Below are 20127 nucleotides of genomic sequence, written 5' to 3' on the forward strand. Positions count from 1 at the left end.
TGGTTCCGGAAGTGCAAACTCCAATTAATTTTATTCTTAAGGATTTTCATTATTAGCCATAATGTCTAAACCATCCCAAGTAGCCTTACCACGAGCTACAAGAAGTGAAATGATGGTTTATGCTTCCGTAGAAGCCACAAGTACGTATAACATCAACCTTGTTTTAAGAAAAACATGTTTTATTTGCGATGTCATGGAGTACCACCACCACAATCCGAAGTGTAACAGCGACGTCTCTGATTGGTGGAGCTCACTGTTACCATGGAAATGTTTACAGCACCTGCAAACCCGCGAACGGCTATAGTGAGCTGCTACAATTGAAGTCTATGATTGTGTATGTACACAGTCTTGTACCTTTGAGTTTTTTTGAAACATCAATGGAGATATGGAATGGGGAAAATCACTTGGAAAATCACTTTTGTTAGCAGATTGACATCGGCTGCTTGTGATCACCGTGCACATGCATTTTCAGCAAATATCTGTACAATTCTATAATATATGGCGTACACTATAAAACATCACTACTGTTTGATATGTATCTCAATTGTTTATTTTTTAAATGGGGTTCAGTTTAAGGACACTAACGTGTGCAGGAGGAGCTGGGGATCAAACCACCAACCCTGCGATTAGTGTATAAGTATAGTATCTTACCTGCATGTCTTAGGCTGTGGGAGGAAACCGGAGCACCCGGAGTAAACCCAAACAGACACAGGGAAAACATGCAAACTCCACACAGAAAGGCTCCCGTTGGATGGATTTGAACCCTCCAGGACCCTTTCTGTAAGAGGTCGATGCTAGACACTAAGTCACAGTGCTGCCCTAAAAGGTGTAGCCCTAACCAATCTCACTCCTCATGCCTAAACCTAACTAATAAAGGCAATGAACACTAGCCTATCACAGGTAGTGTTGGGCGGGTCATCACTTCCCCATCCTTGGCAGGAACTTTAGCCAATGTTTACGGAGCTGGTCTTTTAGGTGGCGGACGTGGCCTGATTTTTCTTCCTTGGCACTGGAGACTATTGGAGATGGGAGGAAGGAGGGCGAACTTCAGCTTGCCTTCAGACTTAGACTGACGCTTGGAATTTAGTGGGAAGCGAACAAACGCTAGGGTGTGCCTTGATATGTGCCCAGACTCATACAGGTCGTTTGATTTGTCCTCAGGGGGGGACAGGGGCAGTTTGTAAATAGGGGGCAAGTGGGTGTACCTGTACTCCAACTTGAGCTTCCTCAGTTTATCTATCAGTCTATTGTTCTCCCCTTCCACTTCCTTGTTCTTTGCCTCGTACGCCGTGAGGAGTCCATGTGATGCCATTACCATTTTTTTCAGGTGTCTGTTATCCCTCAGACACTCTTGGTACTTCTGTATTGCGTTGTCTGGCCGCCGTGCCAACTTGCACTGAAGCTCCTCAATCTCCTTGTTCTTTTTCAGAAGTTGTACATCTTGGGTTTTCACAGAGAGCAGGTTTTGGCTATGCTGGTTGTACATCAGCTTAAGATAGGAATTCAGATTTTTCGTTTTACACCTAGTTCTCTCTCGGCGTGAACTGGCGGCATGCCGCTGCAGTATTGTGACTTTGATGTCATGCTCAAGCTGAAGTCTCTTGTTCTTCAGCCTGAGAGACTTGACTGTATCTGCATATTCCCTGACCGTTTCTTCTAGCTTGGCCTTCTCAGCATCCTGGAGGTTTAGCATCCGTTTCTGCTGCGCAGCTTGTTCGTTGTACTGCTGCACCTCGTGTTCCAACTTCTCCTTCTCTGCCGTGATCTTGGCCAATTCGTTCTCTGCCAGCTGATGGTCCTTATCAGCAGAAACTATAGAAAACGCCTGTGCCATCTTTGTTTCTGCCAGCTGCTCCCTCACTTTTTCCAGCTGGTACCTCAGAGAACCCAATTTCCTCTTTACCTTGACCAGCTCTGCGCTCTTTGAATCAGCTTCACGGCTCTTGCCTTTCAGTTTATTATGCAGTTTTCGAATCGTTTTGTTCATCCGACCCATTTCCTTCTGAGCCTCGAAGAAATTTTCCGTGATGAGTTTTTTCTCTGTCCTGACACCCTCAATCTGGATTGTTAGCCGTCTTTGCTGGCTATCTGACTCACTGATCAGATTTCTAACATTCAAAATCTCCATGTCTCTGGCCATATCGTTCTTGGCGACCTCTCTCTCCTTATTTTGGAGTTTGGTTTTCAGTTCACTGCAGCTGTTGAGTTCACTTTCCAGGTTTTCTATGAGCTTACGCTGTTTCTCTGCTTCTTTTTTCTGATTTTCGGAATGCACTATAAGGGTTTTCTTTTCTTGCTGCACAATGTCCATATTGTTTTCCAGGTTCTTATACAAAATAGTCAAGTCCTCATTCTTGCTTGTCAATATCCCTATCTCCTTTGAGAAGAGATGTATTTCTTTCTTATAGATGTAATTTTGTTTTTTTTGTCTTATAAGTTCATTCAGTTGTCTCTCACATTGTTCTTGTACTGTCTCAAGTCTGTCTTTAAAAGGGGTCAGCTTTTCCACTTCTTCTTTGCAATGTTTTGCATATGATCTCAATTTATTTAACTCCTCTGTTATCAAATTCATATCTGTTTCCTTCTTTTGCAACAGTTGGTTCTGTTCTTCAATTTTTTTGAGGGCATAATGTTTATTCCCTGTCAATTCTTGCACCTGATGACGCAATTTCTGCACACGCAAGATCAAATCTTTTTTCTCCATCTGTGTGTTGATTAACTTTTCTAACTCCTTCTCCTTCTGCTCCCTGAACTTCTTCTCCACGAAGAAATTGTTCTGATATTCCTGAGACTCCTTCGTGAGAAGCGCAATTATCTCCTCTGACTTAGTCTTCTCATTAGCCCTGCTGGTCTTTTCGTCCCAAAGTTCAGTTTTGATATTGTGTAGGTCTTTCCTTAACTTCTCTACATGCCTGTCCCTGTGAGCAATTTTCTTTTTTAGTAGACTAACCGCACCCTGTTCCTTTTTTAAAGCGATATCTGCTGTAACTAGTTCGGCGAGCCTTTTTTTCTGCTCCGTGTTTTGGTCCATTAGCCGTTGCTCGTTAAGTTTTGCCCTGTTAAGTTCACTCTGTAGTTTTTCCATTTTCATAGCTTTAGTGTCAGTGTTTTGTTGCGGCTTCATTTTGTTTGCCTGTTTCAAATGTAATTATTGAATGGATAGTATAATAAATAGTCTTTCCCTGTTTTTCTCTGTGTCACTGGAATTGCATTAATAGGCAACAGATACATGGGTACATGTTAACCTCCTGTCAGCTGAAGTTTTTCGCATGCACTGCAGCCCAAGGAAACTAAATGTAAGGTAATTAAAGCATATACAAGCGTATAGTTTTCTGCAACAGGTAAATAAACTAGGACACATTCAGAATGTTTAAGTTCAAAACTGTGAAATGATCTCCAACAAGGTACTCCTACAATAAAAGGTTGGAGGTACTCCAACATAAAACTGAAATGGGATTCTATGACACTGGACACACCTTAAAAAGAATGGTGGTGATGTCATGACATTCCAATGATGACATCATCAAGATTAAAGGCTTAAAAGGCAAGAGTTGATGCTAGACCTTTTGATGATTGGTTGTGATTTTGTATCCTCCAACAGATGGTCTAGTTGCTTACCTTTTCCAGTAATTTAAAGTGGCAAGCCTTAAGATTTCAGTTCTGGCTGATTTAGAATTTCTATTTGAGTGGAAACAAATGGAATTGTGCTGAGAGTTTGACAGTCTGGAGCATAGAAATAGAATGCATCTCCAGAGCTGAGTTTTGCACAGGTTACCATGGTTACGCATCTTCAACAGGCAAAGAGGCTTTTAGGAAGTGACGTGGTAATTACAGCTCAGTGCGTCCGAAAAGATACATACTGTTTATTCACAGTCACACGAAAGTATGCTGAATAGTTGATGATATGTATGTACATAAAGGTATGTAATGCATAGTATGCGATTTTGGACGCAAGGCATGATCTAATATCCATTCTGAGGAATCATTTCTTATTCTCAAACCTTTTTTTTTTTATACCTTCATTTATTTATTTATTTAAATAAAGCATTTAAATATGATGAGAACTACTGAAGCATGGCTGCCATATTTGAGCATAACAATACGTAAGGTTTAATGATATAAAAATATACAGTATATATAAAAAAAAGCTTTTTTCAGAGCTTTCCACCACACTGACTGTCAACAGATACACCTCTTATCCTAATGTGTATTTACGGTAAAACAAAATGTAATATACACCACACTGCCTCTGTTCATTTTTATTTAGATATATTTATATATTTTTATTGAAATGCCGGTTGATCTTGAGGGTGAAAATAAAGTGGGCATCTAGTAGCCAGCTCTGCAGCACAACCCAGAGCCTACATTACAATGGCGTCCGCGAAGGGAATGTGCAGCACTATTTTCCGGAGCTCTGTAGCATGTCGCCTGGACAGATGCCCCAGGCTCAGCAGCAGACACCTGACAGGCCAGGCTGGGCCAGGCCAAAGTCAATCAGTTTCACTTTATTAAAGTGGCTGCTGCTGGTGGGCCACAACTATTATGTTACCATATTTTATTGTTGAGGTCTGTTTGTCCACAAGTGGGGAAGCGCTGTGCTCAACTGATGAACAATTGAAAGCAGCAAGTTAAAATATGAAAAACTTAGTTTGTCTAAATCGACATTTGGTGTTTTGTAAGTAACTTCAAGCAAACTTCAAACAAACAGTGCCCTTTCCTTTTGTTGTTGGTTCTTCAGCAATGATCATGTGACAGACAGCATGCACGGTACCAGGACCCTGAAACTGAATTAACTAAATGAAATTCAGTTATCATTAATTAGTCGCCACTATCTTGGCAGTGCCTGGCTACTCCAATACTCCAGTACTTTTGCTAATCCAAAAATGGAGGTGGAGTGTGGATGCGGGCTGATTGAAGCCTACAGTCTATACTCGCCTCAGCTGGCCCTGTTTAGCACCACGGCTGGTGTGATCAAATAAAACAAGATTTATTCACAGCAGTTATTTTCCTACTGTAACATGTCAAAATATCTTCCATGAAAAAAGGGTACTAGATTTGAAAACACACATGAAAGCAGGCTTTTCAGACTGCTGTAAAGTAAGTTAGTCAAGTAACTGTCTGTGCTGTTGTGTGTGTGTGTGTGTGTGTTTGATCAAGCTGCTCACTAAAGCCTACTAAATATTTCAAATGGTTTTGCCCTGGAGTTGTCTGTGTCTGTCTCTCCTCCTGTCTACTTCCTCTGTTTTTCATGTTTCTTTGGATTGGTTTTCACTTCCTGTCTCCCTGCTGTCTTTAGGTGTTTTGTGGAACCTGTCGTCATGTGACGCCCTGAAGATGCCCATAATCCAGGATGCCCTCGCCGTGCTGACCAACGCTGTGATCATCCCCCACTCAGGCTGGGACACCTCCCCACATACACAGGAGGATCGCAAGCTGCACCTACACTCCTCACAGGTCCTCCGCAATGCCACAGGCTGCCTCAGGTCAGTGTCCCTGTCTGTTTCTCCAATGTTTTTATTTCTTATCCAACATTAAAGCTATAGTGTGTAGTTTCTGTCACCACCATGAGGAATTCTAAGTAATGACAACAACATTGTCGGCGCCATTGTTCTATATCTATGGTCACGCTCGATTTTCTGCCCGCAAAAGTCGCCAGACGACACAATCTTCTGAACTTAGCCATACTGAGAAATACAGAGAGAGTTGTGTGGAGCTGATAGTCTTGATTAGCTCTGTATCAACTCATTTGGCAATGGCTTGAATGTAACAGGCGTTCATTAATATCAAAAAGTTACGCACTAAAGCTTTAAGAAGACAGATACTGTATGCTAACATTTTTTTTCTTTGTTATTGTATGACCTATTAAATGTGCTGTAGGTAGGATTGCGAAAATCCAGGACTTAGCCAAAAAATTTGAACATCAACAACTTCTCAGCCCCTTTCCGCTAAAGCCCAAAACGGCCTCCTAAGCCCCTCCTTCCACAAGGGAGAGCTGTGCACGATAGAGCAGGGGGAAACCTATCTGCAGCTCGTGGGGAAGGGGGAGGGGAGGACGCTATGAAATGCGTGTGCCTGAGCAGTGATTGACACGCAGTTAGACACCCCCCCTGGCCCTGATTGGTGCATCTGAACAGGAAGCGGTGGATTTTTGCAAATTGCACTACAGGCTGTAGGTGGTGCCAGAGGAGCTGGATTTTATTTTAAATGACCTGCTTCATGTAGTTCTACTGGAACATAGGGTCAGTTTCAGCACATATGAAGTTAGTTTAAGTTAAGTTTAACCTTTAACCCTCTGAGGACGAAAGACGCAGCGGCGCGCCCAAACAATGTTTGACAACACTCACAACTACTCAAAAAGCAACATGTTTTTCAGACATTTTTTTTTTTTTTACAATTTTAATCATATAAACATTTAAACATTTTGAAATGAAACACGTGGGGATCAGTTATATGCAAATACCCTAAAAAGGTAAACTTAAGAAGATAACTGTTAGAGGATTAACTGATTTTGCAAGTATTTCAGCAGAGAAAGGGCATATTCACTCACTTTGCGGAGATGTTTTGCTGTTCACAGGCTGCTAATCAGTGTTACCAACTCTTTTTCAGTGGAAGTATCTAACACTTGCTCCAAAAGTTGCTAAAAGTCGCCAGGTGACGTCAAACGCTCATTTGCATAGCGGTGACCTCATAACATATCATTTTTATAATTTGTGATTTAAGCCTAGCGGTTGTGTCGGCTGACTGCCTGCTGCTCACAGCGCAAGAGGAGAGGCAGAGAGACCTTGTGCTGTGGGTAGAAGAGCCGTGGACTGTGATTAATCTGAATAGCATGCATTACAATTAATTACAATATAATATATCTTGCTTTTCTGAAGTCGCTAAATTTGTCGCTAGTCGCTTTTTAGAAATTAAGAGGGTCTGTAACTTCACTAAATCTAGAGAGAAAGTCACAGTGTTGGCAACACTGCTGCTAATACAAACTAAATTCAAACAGAGAAATAATTCTCTCTCATTTCACAACAGTCTTGGTATGTTTAATAGTAGTCTGTGTTATTTTTACCACTGTACACACAGAGAGCTGACAGACGTAGCTGCATTTAAGATGACTCACCACTTGGCTTTAGAGCTGCTGTGGCTTTTTGTTTTACACTTGAGACATGATGCTAGTCATACAGTGCAGTCTGGAAGTAGTAAAACTGTGGCACATATTTTTGTTGTTGTTTTGGCTCTGTACTTAGGCACGTTGGTTAAAAAGAAAAACAGTGACTATACAATGTAAGTACTAAATGTAGTGTATATGAAAGCATTTCAGTAGTGTGTGAGAGCATTTCACTTTCACACTCCTCTTGAGGATGTGGGAAAAGCGCAGCACAAGTTGACTGAGAATAGAGTGGTGAGCCTGCCATCACTACATTTGCATCTCTGTCTGCAAGGTTATCTGGGTTCCTGTGTGTGTGTGTGTGTGTGTGTGTGTGTGTGTGTGTGTGTGTGTGTGTGTGTGTGTGTGTGTGTGTGTGTGTGTGTGTTCAAGAATGCACATGCCTCCAATGGGTATCTGCTTTTATGTGGCAACCATGTGTATCTGTTTGTGTGCATACACAGTTGCATATGTGATACATATAGAGATAGAGACGTGTGTTAAAGGGTGTCTAGCTCTGTGTGTGTGTGTGTGTGTGTGTGTGTGTGTGTGTGTGTGTGTGTGTGTGTGTGTGTGTGTGTGTGTGTGTGTGTGTGTGTGTGTGTGTGTGTGTGTGTGTGTGTGTGTGTGTGCGTGCGTGTTTGTGTGTGCGTGTGTGTGTGTGTGCGCATATGTCTCTCTGTCAATAAGTATACTGTGTGGTCCATTAATCGCATCCACAATATATCTTCTCTACCTGCTCTCAGTGAAAACAAACTACACATATTGGGAACGTGGGTCCCTTCTAACACTGTATGTGCGTGAAAATGCACACATCTGCTACTGTGTGTATTTTTGATTCTGGTGGTGTGTGTGTGTGTGTGTGTGTGTGTGTGTTGCAGGAGATAGCTTTGTGTGGATCAGCTCCATAAACTCGAAGGGCTAATTCATCTTTCTCACGCCTCGTTAGGGAATGCTGGAAGTCTGATTAAAGATTGAATATTTCATGGCGGGTTTGGTGTATCGCCGGCCACCTGCTCTCTCTCTCTCTCTCTCTCTCTCTCTCTCTCTCTCTCTCTCTCTCTCTTTCTTTCTCCCTCCATCTCCCATTATCTTACTCATTTTCTCTCCCTCCATCCCGTGCTCTGTCTCCATCTCGTTTTATTACTCCATTTCTTCTCTCTCCATCATATTATCTAGCCTTGTATCCCTTTCTTTTTCTGTCTAGCCCTGTTTCTGCCTCACTGCCTCTCACACACACATTTTCTCCCTCTGCTTACTCACTGCTTGTTTTACTCGATGTGCATATGCTGTTGTGCCAACTAACAACAACTAACAGGAACGGCTGAAACTGTGCTGCTAGAAAGCTGAATTTGAATTATGTGCGTTGAGTTTGCAGATGCGAAATATATTGTGATATTGTGGTTTTAGCTTGCTTGCTCGCTAACTGGTCAACTAGCTAGCTAGCTAACAATACAATTAGAAAACGACTCAAGAAAACGTAATTATGTGTGAGAAACTGCAGCTATATTATCAGAATGACATGAATAAACGTAACGTGGATAAAACTGTAATGTATTAACCCTTCCGTGAACAGATACATTTTAATCGGCAATGGTGTTAAACAATGAAAACTACAACTCCCGTAATGCCACTTCACGACGTCATCAAAAGTCCGTGTTTACATCCATTGTTTTGATTGAGAGCCCCCTAGCGGCAGAAAATTACATATTGTACGTTTAAGAGGGAATAATTATGCTGAATAGACTGAGGATAGTTGAATCTGTTAACAGGTGGTATCCAAATGAAGGAAATGTGTGAAAGAAAGTAGTATATAAAGTGATTTAAAAGTACCACCTGCTTTTATTTTTAGTGTTTATCTGTTTGTGTCCTTCCTCATGTTGCCATGTGACATTTTCCACAACAAGCTGAAAATCAGGCACACACAGTTAGTTTGTGTTATTTTGTGACTTTGGTGAATCCAGACTAACCCTTAAGCAAAAGAAATAGCCTGTGCCAATTGCTTATTTAATATTTATTTATTAATAACTTTATTTTTTGTTGGAATGTGTCTATAACTTTCATATTGCCACACTTGATGACTGCTTTATAAGTCTAAAGTATAGCACAGCAGCTGTATCACAAAACACCTCGTGCCTTTAAACCACAGATTAGTTTCAGACTAAAATGGTGAAGACAAAAGCAGCTTTTGGAGTTTTGAAAGCTTGGTGCCATTTCTCACTGACACTGAGGGCACAAGCATCTCCTAGCCATCTTGACATTTAAAGGGCATTACACTCCAACGCTCTCTTCTCTCTGGCACACAGACAGTAGCACATATCCATATACAGTATATACTTCAACATACACATGTGCTGACACACAGGTAAAATGTGTATGAAACTACTGGAAGATTTGAATTGTGTGTGTGTATTACTTTGCAGAAGTGTGTAGGATATCTGTGCTGCATTTTCAGTTTTCAGTTGGACTATTCATTGATAAGGTGCGCGTGTATGTGTGTGTGACAGGAATGTGAGTTCTGCAGGCGAGGAGGCCCGCAGGAGGATGAGGGAGTGTGAGGGCCTGACAGACGCTCTGCTCTACGTCATCCAGACCGCTCTGGGGAGCAGTGAGATTGACAGCAAGGTACCTTTTTCACACACATCCAACTGTCGTGCACACAAACTCCCATAGCCTCTAACTCATGTACACACAAAAACATCTGAATAAGAGGGTATGCACAATGATGAAAAAATATGTTGTGTGTGTGTGTGTGTGTGTGTGTGTGTGTGTGTGTGTGTGTGTGTGTGTGTGTGTGTGTTTGTGTGGGTGTCACTGTCCAAGAACTCAAATTTATATGCTTACTTTTGCTTTGTGAACATGTGTTTCGTGGTGATTACTATGTAAAGAATATACATAATTTACATTAATTTACAATACAGTTGTATGCAAATGTACTCTATCTGTGTCTTGTGCATAAATTGTATATGCATATTAATATATATATATATATATTTTTAAGTGTGTCTGTCTGTCTGTTTGCCTGATTGCCTTCTGTCCCTCCATCATGTCCATCTCTTTTTCCCTCTCCACATCTCTTGCCCATCTCTCTCCCTCTTTCTTTTTTCTTTACCATCAGACCGTAGAGAACTGTGTGTGCATCCTGAGGAACTTGTCTTACCGTCTGGCAGCAGAGACATCTCACAGCCAGCAGGGGGGGTCGGAGGAGCTGGACGGTCTGCTATGTGACACCGGCGGGAAGGACGCAGAGAGTTCCGGATGCTGGGGCAAGAAGAAGAAGAAAAAGAAGGGACATGATCAGGTGGGAAAACAGAAAGTTGGAAGAAGGGAATATTTTTACAGTTCTTACTTTTTGTTCTTGGTCAAATACTACTGCTGGTGCTTTGTGTGAGATAAAACTGGATGGTTTCTTGTTTTGGCAGAGTGTTAACAAAGTACTGCAGATCACCAGTTAATAATATGGTGGATTATTATCATTTATGATGATAATTTGGTGGATTCATCATTGTCTAATGCCTCTAAACAGTCCTCGGTAACACTTTACTTGAAGGTATCTACATAAGAGTGACATTACACTGTCATGATACATGAACCCTAACCCTAACTTGTCATGACAAAAACCGAATGACACTTAATGACAGAAGCGTTATGTCATAAACGTTTATGACTTGTTTATAATGTTTATGACACGTTCATGACAGTGTCATATCACTCTTATGATTCCTTCAATTAAAGTGTAACCCAGTCCTCTGATGAATATCCAGACAAGCTAATGGACTGTGTTTTGAAGTCTTATCTGTGCACACATGCAAGGGCTTTTCCACTGTATGGTGCGACAGCTCTGCTCCCCTTGACTCACTTTAGACTCACTTTTTTTTGGTTTTCCATTAGCGAAAGGTTTGGATAGGACCTGTTTGGTTGCCGATGAAAGGCTCTAGTGAGTCCCGTTGAAGATGATCTAATGGCAGTTTCACACGGTGTTGCTACGGCGATTAGCTGAGAATCCCTTCTATACTGAGGGGATACTATCCACAGCGGGAAACGAAATAGAGTATTAGGGCCTGGTACTAAAAGCGAGTGGAGCCGAACCATGCAGTGGAAATGAGGCAAGAGTTGTCTTTTCTTGTTATCTAGCTAAACCTAGCATCCATCCATGTATTAGGTATTTGTAGTGAAACAATTTGCACTTCAAAAACACTTCCGTGTTCAATTTGCACATACAGACTCAAAGACTGAAGAAGCGACAGGATGCCAGTGAACATCAGTTTAGTTCACATCGAATCAGGCTTCCCAGTTCTCATATCTCTTCATCACACTCCTTGGATAAGAAAACCATGCATGGAAACAGATCTCTCAGGAAGTGAACTACTTAAGTGTGCGCCAGTGTAGTGGCAATGACAGAAAATAACGGCCCAATCAAAGCTGAGTATACAAATTATTGGCTTGATGCTTAACAGGCCCACAAGCTCCAGGGCTCGTGAGAGACAAGAGAGCCAGTAACTGTGCGTCCCAATGTGTGAACACTACTTTATCAAAAGAAGGCATCAACAAGCAGGAACATGGCAGCTAGATACAAAGGTGGCAGATGGACATTCTCTCTGTGGAATATAATAATCTGTTGCTCGTGTACACTGTTAGATTAATGTTAACCTGTTACGGTACATGGCTCTCAAAGTTGCTGTGTCTTGTTTTTTCGTGTTGGGAGTTATATTAATTATGCTTTTGTGATGAAATTAATGTGGTAATCAGTCATTGCTGCCACCTGTAGCACCTTGACCATAAATTGAGGCATTTCATCAAGAGGACTTGACAGGTTCTGTTTTTGTATTTGCTCTGTGGGCTCCTGGTGGTTCCTTTTACCTCCCCTCTCATTTCACAACTATACATTATCTTATAGAATTTTAATGACCACATAAAAAAAATCAACATTTACACACATTACATTTTGCATGGATTTGCACTTGTTAATGCTGTAACTTTATTGGTTGTTTTTTTTCCATGCAATAATACAGACACATGCTACAAGGTTTTCACACAGCAGGTTCTGGAGATTATAGCTTTATCTACAGATTGACTTTCTATACATTGACTACCTGTGCTCAGAATCAAAAATAGCAATCTGATTTAGTATTTCAATTCTGGATTTCCTGGGTCTGCTGCCAGCAGGAAGAGTTTCATCCTCCGGTTAGTTAAAAAAAATGTGTGCTCTTCTAGTTGTAGAATTGGCAGAAACCAAACGGCTGCCTTGGAGAGGCTCTAACCTCTTGTCATGCTAATAAGCAATCAGCATCACATTCTGGTTGAGTGAAGACATCTTTTACAACTTCTAGTGAAGCTGTGGGGATTGAAAACCCAACTCTTCCGGTGGATCAGGGTGGTTGAATTGCTCATTAGCCCTACATGCTCTCCCCCCCCCCTTTCTTTTCTAGAAAAGACAGAAAAGGGGAGATTTAAAAAAAAAAAAAAATGTTATTGAGCCAGGCCTTTACTTCCATTTGCCAAGTCAAGGACATTTTTGTGTATCCAGGCAGAACCAGAGAGATGAGGGATCGTAAAACTAACCCTGGGATCAGATTGTAAAGGGACAAGTCATAACCTCTCCATAATGATAATAACTCCCCCCTCTTTTCCCTCTATCTATCTGTCTCCACTCCAGTGCAGCTGTGGGTGATTACCATGAAGTAGCGATTGGGGAGCTTGTTGGAGAGGGCAAAACTCTATCAACTGTGGGGTAATTAGAGGAGAGAATGAGGAGAGGAGTGAAGAGGAGAGGAGACGAGAGGAAGAAAGGATATGTCGGAGGAGAGGAGATATAAAGGGAGAGTCAAGGAAGTTGGAGTTAAGGGTGGGGCTAGAAAATACAAAAGGATTAGAGAGGAGAGAGGGGAAAGAGGAAGTAGTGTAATAATAAATTCAAAGACGGAAAAGAGAACCAGAGGAAGACAACAGTGCAGTTTGTTGGCAGTGTTACAGAGCCTTATCAGATGTCATGTGAGATTACGTCATTGCAGATGGAAGGACGATATCATTTTTTATACAAAACAAACGTGTGGACTGATATTATATAATGAAAACAAATAGGAAACACACAGGACATCCCAGTACCTTTAATATATACAGCACACCCACAAATCCGATTCAGATAAAGAATCCACTGTACAGGCCAACTATGTTTAAGCATACAATGATTCTTATTCCAGTTTTCAGTAGCTCTTAATCAATAGACCTACACACACACACACGCACAGACCAAAATGTATAGGAAGATACATAGACATGGGCTTAGAGACAAAGAAGCCGAACAAAGAAAACCATAAACAAAGCTATTACGAGCTGAACTTTTGTGTGGATGGTATAATAAGTTACTTTGAAAACATATAGCAGGTGGCTAATGTGTGTCTATTGACCATTTGCTAAGCCCTGCCCCATCCCTAATGCCTACTTCACACTACATGGCTTTAGCCTTGATTTTACACTCGTTGACAGTTTTTTGGAGCTCCCCAACAGAAGCCCCAGGTCAGGGGCAAATAAGCATTGGCTCGGCACTCGCAAATCAGCCCTTGAGCTGGGAGGCTTGCTGGTACCTCGTAGATGCATTCCAGATTTCTAAGCAGGCTACATATCTTGTTAGCATTTCCAGTTGATATCAATGCATTGTGCTGTGTTTTGCGTGTAGAAACACCGTAGCAACTTGTCCACAGATAGAAGATGGAGAGACTGTGTGTACGACTGATTAAATGAGACACAAATAATACAAAGGTGCAAAAAAAACCAATATATTCATACAGCTTGCACTACTGTTGATGCCCAGAGTAGCCATGTTGGATTGTGATGTCGGTGTTTGTGAGGCTATCTTGACATTTCGAGTCAGAAATCCAACTTAAGGGGGGCATTCCAGTTGAAATTTCCCGACAGGGAACTCGGAAGTTCCGACTTTCCAGTTCAACTGTAATGCACCAATACTCATCGGGTATTCCTTTTGGTGAAATATCTTGTAGTGTGTGACCCCCCCTGTCGCCTGTCAGTCCTATAGTGTGAAAACCGCAACGACTTCAAGACTCCAGATTACAAGACAGCAAGTGGTGTAGTGTGAACAGTATAGCGATCTGGTGTACAGACAATCTTGTCAGTGGGAGATTTACCACTCATAATTGATAAAATAATGTGTCCTTGATTTAAGGCAGTGGTCGACAAAAGCAAGCTTCTCATTTCTTGTCAGCTCCTGTAATTTTTTCCAACTGAAATGACTGTCGCTAGCCGATTTTAACAGTTGTAGCTAGCTAGCTAGCTAAGCATTGCTCTCTGTATTTTAAAGATAAGGAGGATGCATATAACAAGTCCAACATGTGCACCTACTCATCAACACACGTCAGTCAAATGTCAGTACCACTAATCTGTTTAAATTATATTGCAGTGTCACTGAGAAACCTCCTGTATTTAACAGCCAACGCTTTCACAGTTATTATTGATATACAGTATGTATTGTACATACAGTGTGTATTTTTTTCCAAAATGCATCATCAATGGAAGGAAATGTCAGATTAGAATTACAGAGGAGATAGAAAAACAAAATGCACAAATAGATAATACGCCACCCTATTTATACACTGCTTATGAATAGTAAATCTTCTCCCTCTCTCTCCTTCCCCTGTTCTTGCCTGAGGGGACCATGCTGGCACTCTACTCCTGTCAAAGCTCGCCTCACACAGAATTCAGAATGCTTTTCTATTCTGAATTATGTCTTATCTTCTGCAGTGGGATGGCGTCGGCCCATTTCCAGACTTGGCGGAGCCCCCGAAAGGCATCCAGATGTTATGGCACCCTACCATCGTCAAGCCCTACCTCACACTGCTGTCTGAGTGCTCCAACCCAGACACCCTGGAGGGAGCAGCTGGGGCCCTGCAGAACCTAGCTGCTGGCAGCTGGAAGGTAAGGACTGGGCCTATATCACTGTGATACTGAAGGACATCTGCAGAAGTGTATTGAAAAATTCCAGTAGTAGAATTCTCGAAAACACGGAAAAATGTGCCTTGCCCAAGAGCACATTGGCAGTGCAGTCCAGCTACCAGTCCACACTCTGTACTTCAGTCCATACTGGGACTTGAACCAGCAACCCTCCAGTTCCTGATCCAACTCCCTATGGACTGAGCTACTGCCACTCCCGAAGCGGTGAATTTTTTGTCAGCCAACCATAATGTAATACATCAGGGAAGAGAATCAATCAGAATACACCAGAAATAAGCAAAAAGGGTAAAAAAATAAATGAAAGTGCATGAATAACAGGGCATAAAAACAAATCCGTGATGCTCTCTCTGTCCACCTCCATACCCTCCCCCCTCTGTCCTGCCCAGTGGTCGGTGTATATCCGGGCTGCAGTGCGTAAGGAGAAGGGCCTCCCTATCCTGGTGGAGTTGCTGAGGATAGACAATGACCGGGTGGTTTGTGCCGTGGCCACCGCGCTGAGAAACATGGCTCTGGACATTAGGAACAAGGAGCTCATTGGTGAGTTGTTCATTCACAGCAAACAAAGATACACTCAAAGAGTGAAGTTCCACAAAGGGCCAAACACCAAATTTCCAATTTGCAAATGGGTTAATGCATGATTTCCAAAGAAAACTAACTGCATTTAAGAGTTTTACTTGAGTGTCATTTTATTTTTATACTAGTGGAGTAATGTGCTTTATTCTGCATTAATTGAAGATAATGGCACTGGAAACAAGTGCTGTTGTCTTGACCCACTTGCAGAATTACTCACTTGCTTTAATAATGAATATGATACTTGTTTAAGTAGACATGTTTAGAGGTAATCTTTTTTAAAGGAGTTGTTAAAATGTCACTTGTGTAGAGGGTTATTGCTGTTAGGAATGGCAGACTGGCAGTGGGCTTGTGGAGTTGTCTTTAATAAAAAAAAAAAAAAGAGAGATACATGTCTTTGTAGTAGTTGTCTGTATTTATGCAGATATAAAGATAGTTTTGTTTAAGCAGATAATGGTGTTGCTCTGACTGATTGTATGATGCTTGATTTTCCTTTGGAGACTGATATCTGTAATGAACTCTGCTTTTCTGCTGGTCCCCTTGCAACAACCACATGCCTCCTTCCTCTTGCTCTGTCTGATGCTTGAGGCTCTGAGCTAAGCTGACTGTGTGTGCTGTCTACAGATGTGAATGCAACCAGTTCTGTGTGTAGTGTAGGTTGTAATGTAAATCTTATATCAGGGGCATGCATGTGTATTTTGATCGGACATATTGTCCTGCCCTCACCTTGTGTTGTGTTGACATGATACAATTGGATAAGAGACATATTGTGTTTCTTGTGTAGCTTTCACCATGACATATCAATACAGTGTGCACAGACAGATCCGCTGTGAGCCAACTGTGTTTTATTGCTGCAATGTTACAAACTTGATTGCTTTCAGCGTTTGTGGGTTTGTAATAATGTGAATATTGACAATACCGCAAGTGTTTGGCAATAGTTGAATTAAGCTGTTTACATGGTTCAATCATGTTTGATAACTTACTGTGATAAGCCAGTTTAAATGTGTGAATGACTTTTTATTTGAAGAGATAATTTAAGTTATCGTTTAAACTGAAAAAGTCATTAAGAAAGTTGAAGTGATGGAGTGTTTATGTATTACTTGAAGCAACTGGTCTAGTTTTAGCTCAGTAGTGTACTGTGTTCAGTGTTTTTCAGCCCAGAGACTCATTTTGTCTGACTTTCGTCCGTAAATGTAACTAATGCATTGCTCATGCTAAATATATCCTTGTCTTGCAACTAGTGTAGCATAACTTGCTTCTGACTATCGTAATGGTGGAATCGGTAAAGACCGATGTCCGATATCGCCTGCTATGCGCTACATACCCAATATGTGTACTTTCGTTCAACATACTTTTGTGTGAAATAATGTTAGTCTGTATCTTTTTTGGAGGCACTGAGCTGTAATTATCTGGGTTTTCTTGACAAAATGCGAGGCGCAGGCAAACTCGTCTAAACAATTTTAAAGAATATATATATTGTATATATATATATATATATATATATACAAAGTGAAATATACAATATAATATACAAAGTGAAATCTTATACTTACACTTCAAGCATTATTGGTGTTATAGAGCTGCCTTGGCTGCTGTCTGCAATTGTCTGTTATGAACGTTGTCATCACTACCGTATTGCATTGTGGGATATTTATGCCAATATAGTGTCCAGTGTTTGCATACTGTAATATTTCACTGGAAATACTATGCAATTTACATATTATTGGATCTAAAATGTTTGGATAAAAAATTTCAAATATTGTTTTAGCCTACTAAATAGCATGCTAGTATGGAATTTCGGATGCAGCGCATACTTTATTTCTTCTCAGCAGGGTTCATGTGCAACATTTAAAAAGTACCTAGTTGCCAGTATACATACTGTAAGGCAAGGCAAGGCAAGGCAGCTTTATTTGTATAGCACATTTCAGCAACAGGGCAATTCAAAGTGCTTTACATGAAAACAGATTAAAAAATTAAAAACAGATAAAATACGAGAAAAAAAAAGTTACAGTGCAGTATAAGAAATTAAACATTGAAGAGCAGGTAAAACAGTTAAATATATAAAAGCAGATAAAATAACTTTCCTGGACTCAGTGATCCATTTTTTGGAAAGCCAAAGCTTTTTGACCAATATGACCGATATATCAAGCAGTCTGGTCCATATTTTCTAACCATCTCGCCCACTATGGGTCCAGATGCGTCACACGGCTTTGAGGTTTCATTCCCCATATTTACAGAAGCTTTTCTTGAGTATGCTCTTATCTTTTTCGATGTGGTCGTCACCGCAAAGCTTAGTTCTTTTCTTCGGCAAACCTGAGAGGTCTGGGTGGTTCATAGTGTAGCAGCAGATCAGAAATGTATTTTGGCCCTAAACCGTTTAGTGATTTATAAACCAGCAAAAGTATTTTGAAATCAATTCTTTGTGGCACTGGAAGCCAGTGTAGAGACTTCAGAACTGGAGTGATGTGATCCACTTTCTTGGTCTTAGTGAGGACTCGAGCAGCAGCGTTATGAATCAGCTGCAGCTGTCTGATTGATTTTTTAGGGAGACCTGTAAAGACACCGTTACAGTAGTCAAGTCTACTGAAGATAAAAGCATGGAGTGCAGTGAAGTTTTTCCAAATCCTGCTGAGACATAAGTCCTTTAACCCTTGATATATTTTTAAGGTGGTAATAGGCTGACTTTGTAATTGTCTTGATGTACCTAGTTGCCAGTATACATACTGTACATCATTATTATTTTTGGTATTAGTTTGTGTTTAATACACAACATTAATCAAAAAGAAACATGTGCCAGCAGGATTTTTACAGCAGGAAAACACATATAGTGTGGATGTCAACTGTCAGTGGGACATGATGTGCCCCCACCCCCACCAGCCTGTGATGACCCAATCAGAATGAGGGGCAGAGGTCAGAGTGGACAAGATTGCCTGACAGCAGTACTGAACTATCATGGGAAATGTAGTCAGTCTATGTTAGATCACGTGGCCAAGTCGTCATCATTGTCTGACAGCCACACAGCCAGGCTGTATTTCCTTAGTCGCAGCCGGGTGTTTTAGAAGGAGCAGAGGAAGGTTCGTTAACGCTTTCCTTATTTCATATCTGTACTATTTTATAGATAAAATCAACTAGTGGGATCAATATGTACAGTCATGTGAAAAAATTAGGACACCCATGCTAAATTTGACTAAAAAGAAGAATAAAAAAAACCATCTTTTGGAAATTAATGTATAATTTAATGCCTTAATTAAAAAAATGAGGAAAGATCCAATCTTTAAGGACACCAATTTTCTTTGTGAATGAACAATGTATCGTAAATAAATAAATGTTTTTCCTTAAAATACAGGGGGCATAAGTAAGTACACCCCTAGGTTAAATTCCCATAGAGGCAGGCAGATTTTTTATTTTTAAAGGCCAGTTATTTCATGGATCCAGGATACTATGCATCCTGATAAAGTTCCCTTGGCCTTTGGAATTAAAATAGCCCCACATCATCACATAGCCTTTTCCATACCTAGAGATTGGCATGGGGTACTTTCCATAAAATCATCTCTCAATGAAAATCAAACCAGCTATTAGGCTAACTGAAATAAAACCATGCCAACCATTTCCTAAAGATGATTTTCTTATTCCTCTTTTTAGTCAACTTTAGCATGGGTGTCCTAATTTGTTCACAGGACTGTACGTTTTGAGAACATAATTGACATAGATCTTTAGATATTCATTACTGATCTTTATCTCTTGCATCAGTAGATTAAAAGTATTGTCAAAGGGTGCCCGGGTAGCTCAGTTGGTAGAGAGCATGCCCATATGAAGAGATTTATTCCTCTATGCAGCGGTCCGGGGTTTGAATCCTACCTGTGGCAATTCCCTGCATGTCTTCACTCTCTCTCTCTCTCTCTCCCCTTTCATATCTATGCTGTCCTGGTGATCGAAGGCAGAAATGCCAAAAGAAATGATCTTATAAAAAAATGTATTGCCAAAAAAACAATATTAAACAATATTATCCCACCTCACCCTCACCCACCCTGTCACTCTTGGCCACAGGTAAATACGCCATGAGGGACCTGGTGCACCGTTTGCCCGGAGGCAGCAACAACAACAACAGTAGCGGCGGGGGAGGAGGAGGCGGAGGAAGCACCAACAGCAGCATCCTGGCGGGGAAGACCATGTCGGACGACACCATCACGGCTATCTGCTGCGCACTGCACGAAGTCATCACCAAGAACATGGAGAACACCAAGGCCCTGAGGGACGCCGGCGGCATCGAGAAGCTCATCGGCGTCGCCCGCAGCAAAGGAGACAAGTAAGCCGAATGGAAAGATGATGTCAGGTGGAAGGGGGCGTAAAGAAAGAAGAAGGGAGTATAGAAGGGCCATCATGGGGCAGTGTTCTTACAGTTTGATAGAAACTACAACAGCATTAGAAACTGTTTCAAACTGATATGAGAAAGA

At 41.2% G+C, this 20127-nt stretch overlaps 1 protein-coding gene across 1 annotated transcript in view; it reads left to right on the forward strand.

The window, feature by feature from the left end:
* The window catches only part of LOC144527041 (catenin delta-2-like), a 162433-nt gene that overhangs the window by 133936 nt on the left and 8370 nt on the right, over window positions 1–20127 (forward strand). The window contains exons 15-20 of the mRNA XM_078264871.1: window positions 5297–5483; window positions 9646–9763; window positions 10257–10439; window positions 14894–15067; window positions 15490–15640; window positions 19721–19979. Of these exons, the coding sequence (XP_078120997.1) occupies window positions 5297–5483; window positions 9646–9763; window positions 10257–10439; window positions 14894–15067; window positions 15490–15640; window positions 19721–19979 (1072 nt within the window). The remainder of the gene's footprint in view (window positions 1–5296; window positions 5484–9645; window positions 9764–10256; window positions 10440–14893; window positions 15068–15489; window positions 15641–19720; window positions 19980–20127) is intronic.

The sequence above is a fragment of the Sander vitreus genome, chromosome 12, assembly GCF_031162955.1.
Source record: "Sander vitreus isolate 19-12246 chromosome 12, sanVit1, whole genome shotgun sequence".
In the NCBI taxonomy this organism is placed as follows: domain Eukaryota; kingdom Metazoa; phylum Chordata; class Actinopteri; order Perciformes; family Percidae; genus Sander; species Sander vitreus.